A 16,044-nucleotide genomic window follows, 5' to 3' on the forward strand; every position below is an offset into this window, starting at 1 on the left:
AGCTTAGGACTCAGAAATGCAGTTAGTTATCCCTGGATCTCCCAGAACAACATCCAGGCACTCCAGTGAAGTCTTTCTTCACCATAATTATTTGCTGTACTTATTACTTGGGGAGAAATCCCTTGTGTCTAATAAGTTACCTTAACTTAGAAGCCTCTCTATAGCAAAGAACTGTCTCCATATAGGAAATTAGCTACACAGCAGGATTCTTTTCCTGGCTTGCCAGAAGGCTCTTTCCTTATATTTGTCTTCTTTTATGGCCAAGAGAATGGGAAAAGGTGGTGAGGAGGGTGGGGAGAGGGGAAGGGAAAGTACTCTTCTTTGGAGAACACAAATTTCTTCACTCCTAAGGCCTTATCTACCCAATGGCCTCTTTAAGGCCCCCACCTCTGAACACCCTCATGTTGAAGGTTAAGACAAGAAACATTCACACTTGAAGTGAAGACTTCCACTTAATTGCATTTATAATGTGCCAGGCCGTGTTTTCAGTGCTACTCACACAGATCTGCCCATTTGATCCTCATCATGATTTAAGAGGTAAATGTTAGGATTATACATCATATAGGGAAGGAGGCCTGGGGCATAGGAGCATATGTAGATATGAAGTCACATGAGTACTAGGTGTCAGAGCTGTGCTGCAATACATTTTTGGCATCAATGTTCTTATCTGTGGGTCTAAATAACACTAACATATCTTCCTCAATGTCCAGTAATGCTGAAATTTGAATAGTTGAAACCAAAGTCTCTTCCTCCTGTGCTCAAGATGTCTCATGACAGCCCTGTGCTCGGGATGGTAATTCTCTTGAGGAGCCTCTGTATGTGGACACGATCTGTGACCAGCGTCACTGCTGTCAGGGAACTCCTCAGAGGTTCTTCTCAGGCTGTGTTGGTTGGTTTGACTTGATAGCTTTGTCTTGATTGTTTGAAAAGCTCATTTCTCTGTCCCTTTAATTCCTGGTGTGAAATGGTCAATGTGTGAACTGAGTTGAAATGCAGACGTCCCACCCAGCCTATGATTCCTGGCATGCTAAAAACATTCTCCACGATGGATTCACAACTCTCTCTACAGCCAAGGCCAGAGGTTGCCTCAGAACCTTCCCTTCCACCAGCTCGGCCCTTCTGTCCACACTGCCATAGTCATCTGACCAAATTAACAGAAAGCTTCAAGAACATGAGTCAAAATGTGACTTTTTCAGTAATACCTAACTTCGTGTCTTTTCTGAAATCCCCAAAGCTACAGTAGCTTCACCAGTTCATTAAGCTGGAGAATGTCCACGCTACCAAGTCAAAAGTTGATGTTCATTTTCCTCTACCTGAAACGTCATCATGCTGCCTTCTTTTGGCAGGTTTCACCATTTTTCACTGTGTAGTAGCTTTCTGATGCATTACCACACCCAGAAGAACACACACACACACACACACACACACACACACGTACTAAAAAATATTACCAAATCATTGCATACAAATAAACAAGGTGTTTGCTGCAACACATGATTGAACAAATTTCCAAAGATGGCTGCCCTTGGGAGCCAGCAGCTTTGGCGGCTGCTGCTCCTCATCATAAAAGAACATTAGATTTCAGGGCTGTTAGATGGCTGCAATTAGTTAACGTGCTAAATAAGTGAATTATTTTATTGGTACAGATTTCATTGCATTTTCTAGTTCTAACACAGGTGGGTTCAGAAATACAAAACAAATTTTATTTGTAGAGTTTAATTGGGTATTGTACTCATTGTGTGACCTGGTTTTATATTTTAGCCCTCAAGTAGAAGGGTATTCTTCTCTGTAAGCAGCGTTTCCATTCAGGACTCACTATCAACAGACACCTAAGTTGCAACATTAACATCATATCTGGCATCTGAAGATACACAAAAATTTCAGTAAAATATTTTATAGAAATATTAAAATTCATTCTCATCTGTTCCCCCACCCCTCCCTCTCTTTGGAGATCGAATTTAGGGCCCTGTGTACCCTGTATTACTGTGATATATTTCCATGCCTAGCTTTCTAAGCAATAATTTTATTAATTCATCTTTACCCACCAGCAAATCTCCCAACTATAATTTTATGTGATTCTTTCTTGAATCCTCAAGGTTAAGTTGGCTGTGCTAAAGTTAACTTGAATGTGTATCCTGCACACGCAGTCTGAGCTACTGAATCAGATCATTTTTTCCAGTAAAGTCTGCTCTCCACCCCAAAGAGAGAAGAGTTCAGGCTTGACACTGCTGATGGGTTTTTTCCTTTTAAAACAATCCACTCTCACAGCATCTGTTTGACAAGGCAAGCACTCAGCTTGATATGTCAAGTACTCAGTTTTTGGCTGATAAAGTAAAAAGGAATATTTTGAAGAATATTGAAAAACTTGCAGATGTCAGGAGATGATGTAGTCCTTTGTCATTTTTAGTACAAGAAACGTGACAGCTGGGACCTCATGGGGAGACCAATCAGGGCCACACCACAGAGCTCGGTTGTCAAAATGACACAAGTCAATTTACTCAATGTTCTGCTCTAGGTTCAAGTTCCTTCAGAAAAAGTCCATTTGCTCTAAGCTTAAGTTAGGTGCTGGTTCCTTGATGGGGTGATTGAAAGGCCACCAAAGATGCACAAAATTTGTGAGGAGTGTTTCTAAAAAAAAAAAAATAGTTGGACAGCTTTGCCGAACCTGGAGAAATGGGTCAAAGAATAGATGTCTACTTGTACAAAAATTGATCTCAAGACATATTCGGTATAAATGAGAGCTTGAAGGTAGACAGTAAGTGGTTAGACTTTTACCTAAATTAACTTTTCAAGTTATTCCTCTACGTGGAAAATCTCAGCAGCTCCCATGCAGCAGCAATTGTGAAGATGTGTTTCTTGATTACATAAAACATGTATTCAACTTACCAAACACATAAAAAAAATAACATTAATGCACATGGAATCACCATCCAACTTCAACAACTGGCCTTGTGTAATCTTGTTACTTTTGGTTTGCATTTTAGAGCATTTTAATGGGTGGTTTGTATAGCTGGTTGTATTAAAAAACTCACAAGATTTCATGTTTGAAAACTATCTTTAAGCCTGGTGGTGGTGGCGCACCCCTGTAATTCCAGCACTCTGGGAGGCAGAGGCAGGCGGATTTCTGAGTTCGAGGCCAGCCTGGTCTACAAAGTGAGTCCCAGGACAGCCAGGGCTACAGAGAGAAACCCTGTCTCAGAAAAAAAACCAAATCCAAAAAACAAAAACAAAACAAAACAGAAAACTTTCTTTAGAAATATAAATCTGTCAACTCACCATTAGTCTTATGCTAATAGACAGACAACCAACAAAAGATATATTTGTGCAAGAACCATATGTTGTTTATCTGGAAATAAAATTTATTTTTGAAAAAGCCAAGGTTTTATCTCAGTGGAGAAATGTTCACTTAATGTGCACAAGGCTCTTGCACTGAAAATGCTGGCAACAACCATAATTATCATTCAAGCCTAAGGTGATGGCTCATCTGTGTAATCCTAGCACTTAGGAGACTGAGGCAAGAGGCTTGCCATGAGTTTAAGGCCACAAGGAGTTTCAGGACAACCGAGGCTACACTGAGAGACTTGTGTTCCCCCAAACCCAAAAGAATTTTTTTACTGGCTTAAGCTTGACTTATCTATTCCTTAACAAGTGTTTTCAGGTTACCTCTGCAAATGTGTCCTCTGATCCTTGGAGTCTCGGAATGAATCCGTAGTTCTTTTGACTGTAAGCTCTGCACACCAGCATGCACTTGCGTTGAATGCAGCTACAGGTGAATGTGCTCTGATCTCTTGCAGTTGAAAGATGCATGAGTGTAATGCAGTCGGGGACACAGATGATCAAGCTGAAGCGTGGCACCAAAGGGCTCGTTCGCCTCTTTTACCTGGATGAGCACCGGACCCGCCTCCGATGGCGACCCTCTCGGAAGAGTGAGAAGGCAAAAAGTAAACTCAATCTTTTGAATTCTTTGCTTTGATCGACAGAACAGTTTTGCATGGAAATATATGGGAAGTGCTGAGCAGGCTTTATGGGAGCTTCATATTTGTAGAATTGTCAAGTTTTGGGGTCAGTTGATTATAAAAACAATAAATGGCAATGAGTCGAAGTCCATGAAGGCTTTCTTATCCATAAATGCTAAAATGCTAATAATTCCCCTATGCTGGAGATACAGTGTGTTTTCTTTTTCATTGGGATTTCATGTTTCAGAGCTTGAGACCCTTTCCTGTAAAATGTAGAGGATATTATAAATCCCTTATAAATGGACATAAAATCTATTGCTATTCTCTGAGAATCAACTGATTCATTAATTAAGAACAACATTTAAATGGTTAAAGTTTCTTTCTCCTAGCTGTATTTTCAGGATTACTCTAGAGAAACAGCTAGTAGCTGGACAGCTACTTGGATAGACACAGGCAGATGAGCTTGAGGGGAAATGACTCATGTTTACAGAGCTTGAGCATGGCCATGGTGTATGTGCCCATGGCCGGCAGAACGACAGACATCATTGGCGTGGCTCAGCCCAAGTCTCAGGCCTGTAGCCAGGGAGATCATGTGACCTCAGTTCTAGGGTAAAGGCCTGCGCACCCTCAGTGCTGTACACTCAAGTCTTACAGTTCAAGGACTCAAGACCACGATGTTTTGATATCATTGGGCAGAAAGAGATGAGTGTCCGAGCTCCAGGAGGGGGAAAATTGACTTTTATCTTCTGACTTTTTGTTCTATCTGAGCTGTTCCTGATTGGATGTTACCCATTCCCATTGGATGACTATGACTCTTCCTTATTCAGGCTGTTTGTTGAAATACCAGTTTCTTTCATACTTTCCTAGACATTAAGCAATGATGTTGTGTGTGATATCTGGTATCTCTTAATCAAGCATGCTGGCACCTTAAATATTATACACACCTGGATTTAGCCCCAAGTTCATGTTGAATCCCCTGTAGTAGCTGTCAGCCAATTCCTTCCTGTTTTACATTAACGTCATTGGTTGACAATCTCTCTGCTTTTCTGTAGCCTGTCACAGAGCCTTCTAACCTACCTTCATCTTTACTACGCTATTCTGTCTTCATCAGAAACACAATTTAAAGTATCATCCTACATTATAAATAAGTATATTATCCTCTTTAACAAGAAAACTCAGGACTAAACATGGAACAGTTTGTGAGTCTGTTCCCTGCAGTGCTCTGGCCCCTGTCCCTGGTGCTGACATTGCAATCCATAGTAACATGAGTTCAGCTGCTCTGAGCCACACAAGAACAATGTAGACGTAGATAGGTACCCGTATTCCTCCTCCTCCTCTTCTCCTCCTCCTCTTCTTCCTCCTCCATTTTCTCTTCCCCCTTCTTCTCTTCCTCCTTCTCATTTTCTACCTTCTCTTCCTCCTCCTTTTCCTTCTCCTCTTCCTCCTTCTCATCTTCTTCTTCCTTCTCTCCTTCCTCTTCCTTCTAATACCTTGGATCTGCCAGGACTTTTCCTGGGACTGAACTTCAGTAGATTTCCCAGTGAGTTATGCAGAGAGTGACTTGATACCAAAGTACACCTGGGACCCAGACCTCAAGCTAGAATGAGGGGTAGGGTAGAGGGCAGTTAGTAGGATATGGAACATTTCAGATTCTTTCTTTAAAATACATGTGCAATGTGGATTTAAATAGTGCTTCTCTGGTGTAATCCATAAGGGTCTTTGTGCTAGGCTTCCTGAATAATGTGATTCTCTGCCTGTTATCCCAGCCTCTCTGAGACCTAGTCTTTGTCTATTTCTTCAGCTTCATCTCCCACCCTTCTGTCTGCTGAGCATTTTAGGCCAGCATCCTTGCAGTGGGCCCAGTGTTTCTGTCTATCCCTTCCCCTCATCCTGGGAGCCACCCTGTTCCTTCCCCTTTTTCCAAGCTGAGCTGTCCTGATATTTCCCCCATGAGTCACATTAATCTACTTCATAGATACTTTCTAACCATCTTAAATATTTTGTAAAACAGCATTCAATTCTAAGTTTTGTGCACATTTCGCTACATGAATATGTAAATGAATTTGAAATATTTATTAGCTACCTTTTTCTAACAGTCTTCTTGCCCTGCTAGGCACTTCTGTTTCTTTTCTATAAATCCCAGCATGCTATATGAATGATTGCCTTGGGAGACATGGTCAAGAATGCCCCAAAAGGTAAATTGCTAGGAAATTTCTTTTGAGGCTGGTATTGCACATTGTGTTAGTTTCAGACAATGATTTTTTCTTCTTTAAAATGTTTTAAATAATTCTACATCTCTTATTTCTTAGTTATTACCAATAAATATCTTAACTTGCCATATAACTGTATATTTAACTTCCCTTACAGTACTTATTGACTCCATCTACAAAGTCACTGAGGGCAGGCAGTCTGAAATATTCCACAGACAGGCTGAGGGGAACTTTGACCCCAGCTGCTGCTTCACCATCTACCATGGCAACCACATGGAGTCCCTGGACCTCATTACCTCCAACCCAGAGGAGGCACGCACCTGGATCACAGGTCTCAAGTACCTGATGGCTGGCATCAGTGATGAAGACTCCCTTGCCAAGAGGCAGAGGACCCACGACCAATATCCTTTCTAGAACTTCATGCTTGAGTTGCTTGTGTGTGCCCAACTGGGCAAGTATGTATGTGTGTGAGTGTGAGTGTGAGTGTGTGTGTGTGTGTATGTGTGTGTGCTCATGTGCTTGTGCATGTGCTTATGTCCCCAAAGTGATCATTAGAAATCACTTTGCTTCTTCCCATAACTGTGAGGTCTGAAGCATGTCCTCTTGCTGTTTGATTTTCTGCCTTTTGAACTGTCTGTCCTCTGTCTTTTTGCTCTCATTCCCAGGCCATGACAAACTAAAACCATGGAGACATAAACATGTGTGAACTCAGGAGCAGAATTTTGAAGAGATTGAATGTAGCTCTATAATCAGAGAAGTCCCTATTAGACGTGATTGCATTTTTTATAGTGAGACACTAATTTGGATTATAAGAAATCCTGACATGACATCAATTTGGTTAATTTAACAATTATTTTGGAGTTCTAATTGTGTCATCCACACCAAACACCTCTCAGATTTTTTCTCCTTTTGAACTTACAGCATGGGCACCAAATAGTTAACACAACTGAGGGAGGAAGGGATTTTCTTCTTAGTAGACTTACCCTCCATATAGTGATTTAGAAATGAGAATCTTTATATGATCCACCCTCCTCTTTCTTTTTAAATGTAAATACTGTATTTTGTACATTTGCTGTTTGAAAATTTCATACATGAGTATATGTTTTGATCAAATCTTTCCTTTTAGTAGATGGAGGAACAGGGGGAGGGAAGAGGGCTTATGTAACTTGTGGGGAGTGGGGACCCAGAAACGGGGAAATCATTTGAAATGTAAATAAAGAATACATCGAATAAAAAAAATCTTTCCTTTTATCTTCCCCTATTCCGTTCCCAAACACCATGAATACTTTTTCAAGCCCTCTGAGCCATTTGGTGATGCTACCTTGGTGTAGGGCTATCCACTGGTACATTACCAGCTTCTCAGGGCTGCATTTGAAGACATCTAACTCTCTTCCCTCCCATAGCAATCACTTGCCAATAGCACTTCAGTTCAGGCTGGGACTTTTTGGGTCCTTCCTCACTTGTACTTGCATTTTGGGTGACTTTCTCTTGTCCAGGACTTGTGCATTCAGCCATAGCCATTGTGAATTCATGTGTGTAAATGGCCCTGTCATGTCTGGAAAACACTGTTTTACAATCTTTCTTCTTTCTGTTCTGAAACCAGAGTGGCGCCTTCCTGCTGGGCAGAGGTGATCATGTTCTGTGGTCTTTCTGACCTCAGTTTCCCTGCTTGTAAAGTGAGGGTATTTGGCTAGTCCAGGTCTGTTTCCTTTCTTCATCCCTTTAATGATCTTAAAATACATGTGTCCATGTCTTTGTAAGATAAAAAGTCACTTCCTGGGGTCAGTGTCCTCCTTGCTATCACTATTACCACCATATCATCACCCACCACCACCACCATTACCACCACCACCATTACCACCACCATCATCACAACCTTTACCATCATCACCACCACCACCACCACCACCACCACATCACTACCATCATCACCACAGACCATCATCATTATATGCAGAAGTGAGGAGAAATTCATACTCGTTAATTATATACATTGACACCATCGACAACTACCGGCTACTGTTAAAATAAAGGGAACAATCAGCCCAGAAGGGGGTTTCAAATGTAGGCAAAGCTGATGTGCCACAGGTTTTCATGTCTATTCACAGCGAGCAGATGAGTGCAAGTGGGATTCTTGAATGAGTTAAAAAACATCTCTGCTTTGTTCTGTTGGTTTGACATTTGGTGAAACAAGAAACTAGAAAAACCCAAGTGAGCAATGTTACTGAACAGTGGGAACACTTTCTAGTCCAGGCATCAAAAGTCGTGTTGACAGTGTTCTTGGTAATGATGTGCTTTCTCATAAGTGAGAGCCCTAAGATGGGCATTTCCAGGGCTGGTTAATTCAGTGGTTCAGCAATGTCATCAGTAACCCAGCTCCGCATCCCTAATATGTAGGCTTGGTCCCCCAGCTGGCTGGTAGCCTCTTGGTCAAAGGAGGTATAGCATCTTCAGGTGACAGTGCCAAACACAGTCCTGCCCAAGGGAACAATGTTTTACCTTACAAATGAAAGAGAGAAGCAAAAAGGGGAAAGGCCTTTGTAGAACCCTCTCCAAAGATAACACTTGTCATTGGGCAGAATTCCTATTGTAGGTCCTTTCCTGCTTGAAGACTGCCATGATGCTATGGTAACATGAGGTATATATTTTGATATTTGTCATATTAGAAACTGAATCAGAGCACTAACAAAAAGTCAATTTGTTTAAAGTCATAGTAATTTCTACTACTTTTAATGTTATGTAGAATGACTACACGTTTCAAAGCAAAGCAGCCAAAACTCAAAGGATCCTGTTGTTTCACTACCTTACACGTGTTTACAGTGTCAGATATAAGAGAACACATGAGTTTCATGTCCATTTTGTACTTAGCTTAATAAATGAAAGAAAACCCAGCCTCACACAGATAGGACAGGAAACCTGGAAACGTTCATCAGAGACACTCAACAGTGCACCCCGAGGATGGCTGGATTAAGTCACCAGTCACTCTCTTCCCTTAGTGGCTGACCACCTGGATACATTAATATAGTCAAAGGTCTATATGAAACGAGGATGAACAAAGGTCACAGGGGAAACAATCAATTCCAGAAGGTGCGATCTGCCTCCTGATAATTAGGACCCAATCGAGTATCTCAGAACTTTTATCCTGTAGGTCAGAGTCATAATCCTTGATATGAACAGGGAAGAGGTAGGCATGGATGGCAAGATCTTCTGCTTGCATTATTGGTCTGTGTGGTTTTGTTGCCATTGTTTTGTTTTGTTTTCTGTTTTCTTTAAACTTGATTCATTTATGTTTTCTGTTGCTGAATTAATATTTTTTGTTGCTTGTATTCATATTTGAATTAGTCAGTGTGGTGCCTAAGAACGTTCGTATTCTGGAAGCAGGTCATGTGGGAAGGAAACACACCTTAACTGCCCAGGAAAGCAATTTTATAAGACACATAGGGACAGATGGTGTTTGTGCCAGTATGGCAAGGAAGAGTAAAGAAATTCATAGACAGTAAGACAGTAAAAAGTGGCTTGAGCCAGGACACTGTTTTTCAGAATTGACCAAGTTTTATGTAGTGCAACAATATATTGGCATTACAATTTAAAAAAAAATTGTAGGTGGGTGTACATATCACTCTGTATGTTCATACTAAGGTGAACATACATAAGCAATCAGAGGACAACATCTGGGTACCAGAGATTGGAGGAAGGTCATCAAGTGTTGACAGTAAGGACCTTGACCCATTGAGTCATATCTCCAGCTCCAAATTGGCATTCTTGATTGGACATGTGTTTAATTAATCAAGGAGAAAAATGTAGGATGTTCATGATTAAACTTCACTTAGGACTTAAATGTTCATGAATCAATAATTACAATGAATCTTAACTGGCTAAAGGAGAAAATCCACCCACCTAAGGTGTGAACTGAGTTATTTCTGCAGCATGGTGGACCAGGTACTTTGCAGGTGTGGGTGGATTCCACCCTTTCTTATCATAATCTGTGTCTATAGGATGACAGCGCTGGTTATGCTAGAGCCTGCTCATCGGAGGGTATGGAGAGCATCATTGGAGAATATAGAGAGTAAACGAATTGATGTACTCACACAGTGAGCACTTCCTAATAGGATGCTGGCTGTTGCAGTGCTGGAGACCAGCAGATTTCTTCCTGCTTCCTTTGGGTGGATGAACTCTGCAATCTCAGCATCCTACCTCATGCAGAGATAATGGTGCTGCGCTATAACCCCAGCATTTACTCCACCAGCTTGTTCTCTGTTTCTTTCTCCATTCACTCTGTCCTGTCACTGTGAAGGAAGGTGTGACCTGAAGGTGACCCTTTACATGTGCTGTAAGTTAGAATGTAGGGGAAACACAGCTCACCTCCTGAGTTTTTCTAGGATCATGAGCTAAGAATGAGTTGACGTGGTTGAAAACATTAGAAGAATGATGACCCTTTTTTATTTAAAATTCGAGCGTCTTTGTGCACAAGCAGAGCATTACTGGAACAGAGCTGTGTGCATTCCTGTGGGTCTTGTTCTTCAGGCTGCTTCCCCATGAGTAGAGAGGCTGTACGTGAGGTGAGTCGTCTGCAGAGAGCAAAAGTCGAGTGTCAGCCATTTCACAGAAAGTCTGCTCGCTGAAACCGTGATGCCAAAGAATATGTTGTAATTTCATTCTCCTATGGTTTTGTTATAGAAAACACCAACCATAGCATTTATTTCCTTTTTCTTCTGATTTTTTCCCTTGTAGAATGACTTGTTCTTCGTAATATTGTGAGTGGTACTGAACCATCAGTTCGGGGTTTTCTGGGCACTCATATCTTGGTTATAAAGCACAGCTTTATTCAGGGACCTTTCAGCTGCTGGTTTACTTGCACTCTTACTGGAAATAATGAGTTTTCCTCTCGTAGAATGTTTAACTTAGCAGCGAGCTGGCGGTTATCTGGTTGTGTTTCCTGACACTGGAGAGGAAGAAGCGAGGGCACTGAGAGGTGACACTGGCGACCCACTGCAACGGGGCTGTGTCCGCAGTAGAATCAGGACCAGTGTTTATTACTTGTTTCGCCTCTATTCTGTTTGCTTTGTCGGTCCCCATCCTCTAAAGCACTTGTCATGGCCAGCTATGGCTAGGTCTGAAGCCTTGGAGCCCTGCCTCCAGCCTAAAGAGCTTGTATCTGCAGGATGTGCTCAGGCTGAGGATTGATTGTCCCTTGCCTTGTCTTAAGAATTTGGTTGATCACTATAGAAAAAAAGAGATGAAAATACTGCTATTGTTGGATTCATTGACTCACTCCTTGTCATATGGCCGAGTGTGTTGCGGTCAGAGGAGTGCCACATGGGGAAGGATGGAGCTCCAGGGGGCGATGTGTGTGCTGTGGGTGTACAGAAAACAAAACAAAACAAAATCCTTACTCGCAACCGGTTATCCTTTGAATTCTTTGTGTATTTTCTGTCTAGAGATGTTCTCCCTTTAGCCTCTAGGTAAAACATGCAGTGAGCTCCTGACTGAACTTTATAAGAAACAGTAGAAAGAGCTGGGCTTTTGTGTCGATTTTGTTGTAAAGTATCTCTGGAAGAAAAGCAGATTTTACCATTCTGTCTGTTGTTACTTTGTAAGTTTGCAGTGACTAGCATGTATACATTGTGTTAAGTTTCCTTGTGTTCATTCATTTATCCATTCTTTCATTCATTTGTTTATTCCTCCATCCATTCATTCATTCCCACAATGTGATTTTTATTTTCTAAGGCATTAACCCTCCCCAGTCATAATTTGATTCACATATGAAATCTAAGTGTTGTTTATTATAACTGGAAAGCTGGTTGATAGTTCGAGCTAGGGAGAAAAACATCTTTTAGGACTGTTGCGGGCTTGCTAAGGTGACGTTATCCACTGGCCCTCGGCTGTGAGTCACTTCTGTTCTCCACTTAATTGTTTTCTTTTTAAATTGTATTTTCTATTTATTTTGTGTGTGGGGGGGATGCTTTTTTCTACATGTGTGTCTGCATATTACCTATGGGGGCTGGAAAAGGGTATTGGAGCCCGTGGAGCTAGAATTAGCTTGGCGGTGAGCCTCCATGTGGGTACTGGGAATGGAACGCCTGTGGGCTGGAAGAGCAGCCAGTGTTCTTAACTGCTGAACCTTCTCTCCAGCCTTGCCATTTCTTGATTTGTAAACCCATGCCTTTTATTGACTTTGATTCTTTTCCTTTGCTCTCTCTCTCTCTCTCTCTCTCTCTCTCTCTCTCTTATTTCTTTCTCTTATCACTTTCATTCCTTTTCTCTCCAATACCCTCTAAACACTGAAGCTCCATTTTATAGTCTATGCATACATGTCCTTAAAAATATGTTATATTAAAATTCTCTGTGTCAATTGGGATTTTTCAGTGTATCCACTTACTTTTCTCATTTAATTGAAGATCCCGTAAGTCTCCATGCGCATGGCATGACTCCTTTGTATCTAAACTCAGCTTGGTATCCTCTCCTCTGAGTCCCACGTCTGAGCTTAGTGACTATGATTGGAAGTGTGTAATTGTTGGTGGGACACTTTCACATCTACCACTAAAGAAGGATTGCAGGCTAGAAATAGTTCTCATATGCAGGCAACAGAGATGCTAGATCAGGTTGTAAGAGTGTGGAGTTTAGACTTCATTCTCTTACCTATTCTGACTGAAAGCTTTCTCTTTTTCCTAGCAATAGTGTGGGATGCAATGAGATGGTCTAGGTTTTTTTTTTTTAATATTAGAGTAAGACACATAAAAGAGAGTTGAGATCCTGATGATTAAAAACAAACATATCCTAAGGGAGAGGGCGTAGGAGAAGGCAGAGCCTAGATTTGTTAAATTTGAAATTTCCTGTAGTGAGGTCCGTGAGCCAAGAGGTAGAGTATTAAGACGAGGCTGCTCCTGTTCGTGCTGTCTCTAACGCACATGGAAAACCTCTAACCCTTTGTGTCGGAACAACATTCCGGTTAGCCTGGCTGCATGATGGAGATGAGGCCAGGATGTGAGACAAGGATGGTATATGAAGTCGTCTGCAAACGCTTGTGTTGTGATGTCAGTGGTGTGAGGGTGCTGTCCTCTACAGAGAAAATGAAACAGGTGACAGCCTCCTTACAGCTGGTGAAGCACAGTGCTTTCCAGTGGTAGTTTTAACATGAATTTGGATTAGGTCTGCTAGAGTGTTTGAATTAAACCTTTTAGCAGCCTAGTAAAACTCCTGTTTTGTGACCCATGCGCCACCCATGCGTACACATACCCCATCTCCTCTCTCCTATTGCCATCACCAGGGGCTCTTCACAGCCTGTGCACTGCAGGCTCTCCTCAAAAGCATGTCTTCTGTTTCCACGTCGCTGGCTGTGTCTGTGTGACATTCAAGAGTGAGCAGTTCTGACACTGAGAAAAACTTTTCTTTGACCTTTCTGCACATGGGTGAAGCAGACCTTTGAGGAGGCTGATAAGAACGGTGATGGCTTATTGAATATTGAAGAGATTCACCAGCTGATGCATAAACTAAATGTCAATCTGCCCCGCAGAAAAGTCAGGCAAATGTTTCAGGTACGTGTTCACAGTTGTCTTAGCCTTTTGTAAAACAGCAATTACTGATGTCCATAGGCACATTAAAATCTACTATTTTGCTGGGAGCTGGTATTACCTGCTCTGTACTGTTTTATTTTTCTTTGATAAAGAGAGGCATTATGTCTCATCAAGGGAAAATTCTTCATAAACTGAAGTACCCAGTTTCATCCCCTAGAATGCTTTGCTGCTACTGTTTTCAAGAGCAATTAATTATAAGCATGTTTCCTGACACTTGAACAGTGGCGTGAACTTGATCAAGTCCTTTTTGAGAAGATGAAAATGTTTCATTTTCCTGCCATGGGGGCTGTTGTGAAGGTTAGAATACAAACCTAGTAACAGGAGCAAAACAGTGCTGTCAGAAGTCCCAAGAGCTCTCTTTTGTTTTAGAAGAGTTTAAGATGGAAAGCCCATAAGGCCCGAGAGAGGTGCTGTCAGAGTCCAGCCCTCTTCTGGTGTGTGAGACAAGGTGCTCCTTCCTCTCCTTCCGTCGGGAGGTGCTGGGCTGGACCGTCCTCTGCAGCTTCCAGCTCTGGTTGAGCTCGGAAGTGAGCAGTGTTGAGTGAAGGCCCGATTACACTGTTAGTCGTGAGCAAGAGATAGATTACACAACAACCTTTATTTGGAGATTAATCATGATATCCATGATCCATGTTTTATAAAGACTTCATTCTATGTGACTATGTCAATAACTTAGACACGTAATAAGCATAAAAAGGAAAGACGTTTTATGCTTGGGGCTTTGTACTTCTATTTACTTGCTGGTCTGCTCTTATTATGGCAAAGACATAAACAACAGGGACTGTGTGTTCCAATAGTGACTGGAAGACAGAGGCTGGCTCCCTTCTGTGGCCGCTTCAGAGGGTCCTGCTCAGGAGTTGCTCCTGTCAGAGATGGTGTGTATTGGGGTATTTGGTTCCATTGTCCTAAAGAACAAATAATATGAGAGAAAAGGAGAAAAGAAAGGAGTGAAGTTCAGGGAAGACTAGACAAGAAGGAACCACCAGCATCATATAGACGCTATACAAGGTTTAAATGTTTTTGTGTGCTTTTAACCTAAAGTTACCGTTAAGCAAAAATTTCCGTACGACTTTGAAACGCCTCCCACTAATCTGCATGTTATCTTTGCTCAGAGGCCATGCTGGTCTTCCATATTGGTCCGATTTTAGCCTATGTGCCCGCGAGGCAAGCATGAGAGCAGTAAGGAAAATTCTCTCAGCATTTTTACTTTTAAGGCTCTATTTAAATCTACTTAACAGCTGAATGTTTCTTCAAAACCCAAAACTTCAGAACGCCGCTCCTTTCCCGTGAGTTTTACTTTGGTTCGGATTGTGCACACTCTGAACGAAGGTGATTGTGTAAATGGTTTGCTTGCTCATGCGTCCACAGCACTTCCATGAGTAATTCTGCCTATCTTACGACCCGCAGCTCTAGTACAGTAATTATCAGGCACAAATAATTTAAAGTAAACACCCGTCTGTATGAGCTGGTCAGACTTTCCCTTGGAAGGAATGCTGGATGGTACTACAGCTCTGGGGCCTATAAGAGCCCAGAGCCTGAGGTCATCCATGAAGCATCAGAAAGATGGTTACAGAGGAAGATCCTAAGATGTTACAGTTCTGAAGCGAGTGAGAGACAAGTGCTTACGCTGCGCATTACAGATCAGCTGTTGATCTCCTCACTTCCTCCTACAGATAGGCTTTTGGATTATGTTTCTAGTTTGCTTGGTTTTCTTTGCCTTAATTCTTTTTTAGCTTTTTAGATGAATTGCTAGTGTTGTTGTCATTGTCGTTTTGTTTTGTTTCGTTTTATTTTTATCTCTGAGACAGGCTTTCTTTATGCAGCAGCCCAAGCAGGCCTCCAGCTAGCCACCCTCCTGCCCCTCCCAAGCCAGCTTTGTTTCCTAACAAGACTTTCTAACACATTTGGCTTCAGACTTCGCTTTAAAGGTTTAGCTGTATTTTTTGACAATTTACTGCTTGCTTGTGTGTAAATTTATTCTGATTCTGGCATTGAAAGCAGGGCTGTCATAGAGATGTCAGTGTCTTTATTTTTTTAATCTGTGTTTTGTCTGCATGCATGTCTGTGCAGTCTTGAAGGAAGCCAGAGAGGCTTTGCATCCTCTGGACCTGGACTTACAAATGGTTGTGAGCTGCCAGGCTGTGCTGGTACCTGCTGAGCCACCTCTCTAGTCACACTGTTGTAGGAGCTTGGAGCTTGTGTTAGGGTTGTTCGCTTGGACGTTCTTACTTTTCTGCTTAGAAACAGTATTTCAGTGTCCTGCCTCAAAGACTTTTTTCTGTTAATTTATAGAGGTACTATAGC

The 16,044-nt window shown here is 41.8% G+C and overlaps 1 protein-coding gene across 3 annotated transcripts in view; it reads left to right on the forward strand.

The window, feature by feature from the left end:
- Positions 1-16,044, forward strand: part of Plch1 (phospholipase C eta 1) — a 183,929-nt gene that overhangs the window by 92,360 nt on the left and 75,525 nt on the right. For all 3 annotated transcript variants that reach the window (XM_052180407.1, XM_052180408.1, XM_052180409.1), the window contains exons 2-4: positions 3,795-3,941; positions 6,324-6,567; positions 13,572-13,701. In XM_052180407.1, the coding sequence (XP_052036367.1) occupies positions 3,795-3,941; positions 6,324-6,567; positions 13,572-13,701 (521 nt within the window). The remainder of the gene's footprint in view (positions 1-3,794; positions 3,942-6,323; positions 6,568-13,571; positions 13,702-16,044) is intronic.

The sequence above is a fragment of the Apodemus sylvaticus genome, chromosome 4 (genome assembly GCF_947179515.1).
Source record: "Apodemus sylvaticus chromosome 4, mApoSyl1.1, whole genome shotgun sequence".
Classification (NCBI taxonomy): domain Eukaryota; kingdom Metazoa; phylum Chordata; class Mammalia; order Rodentia; family Muridae; genus Apodemus; species Apodemus sylvaticus.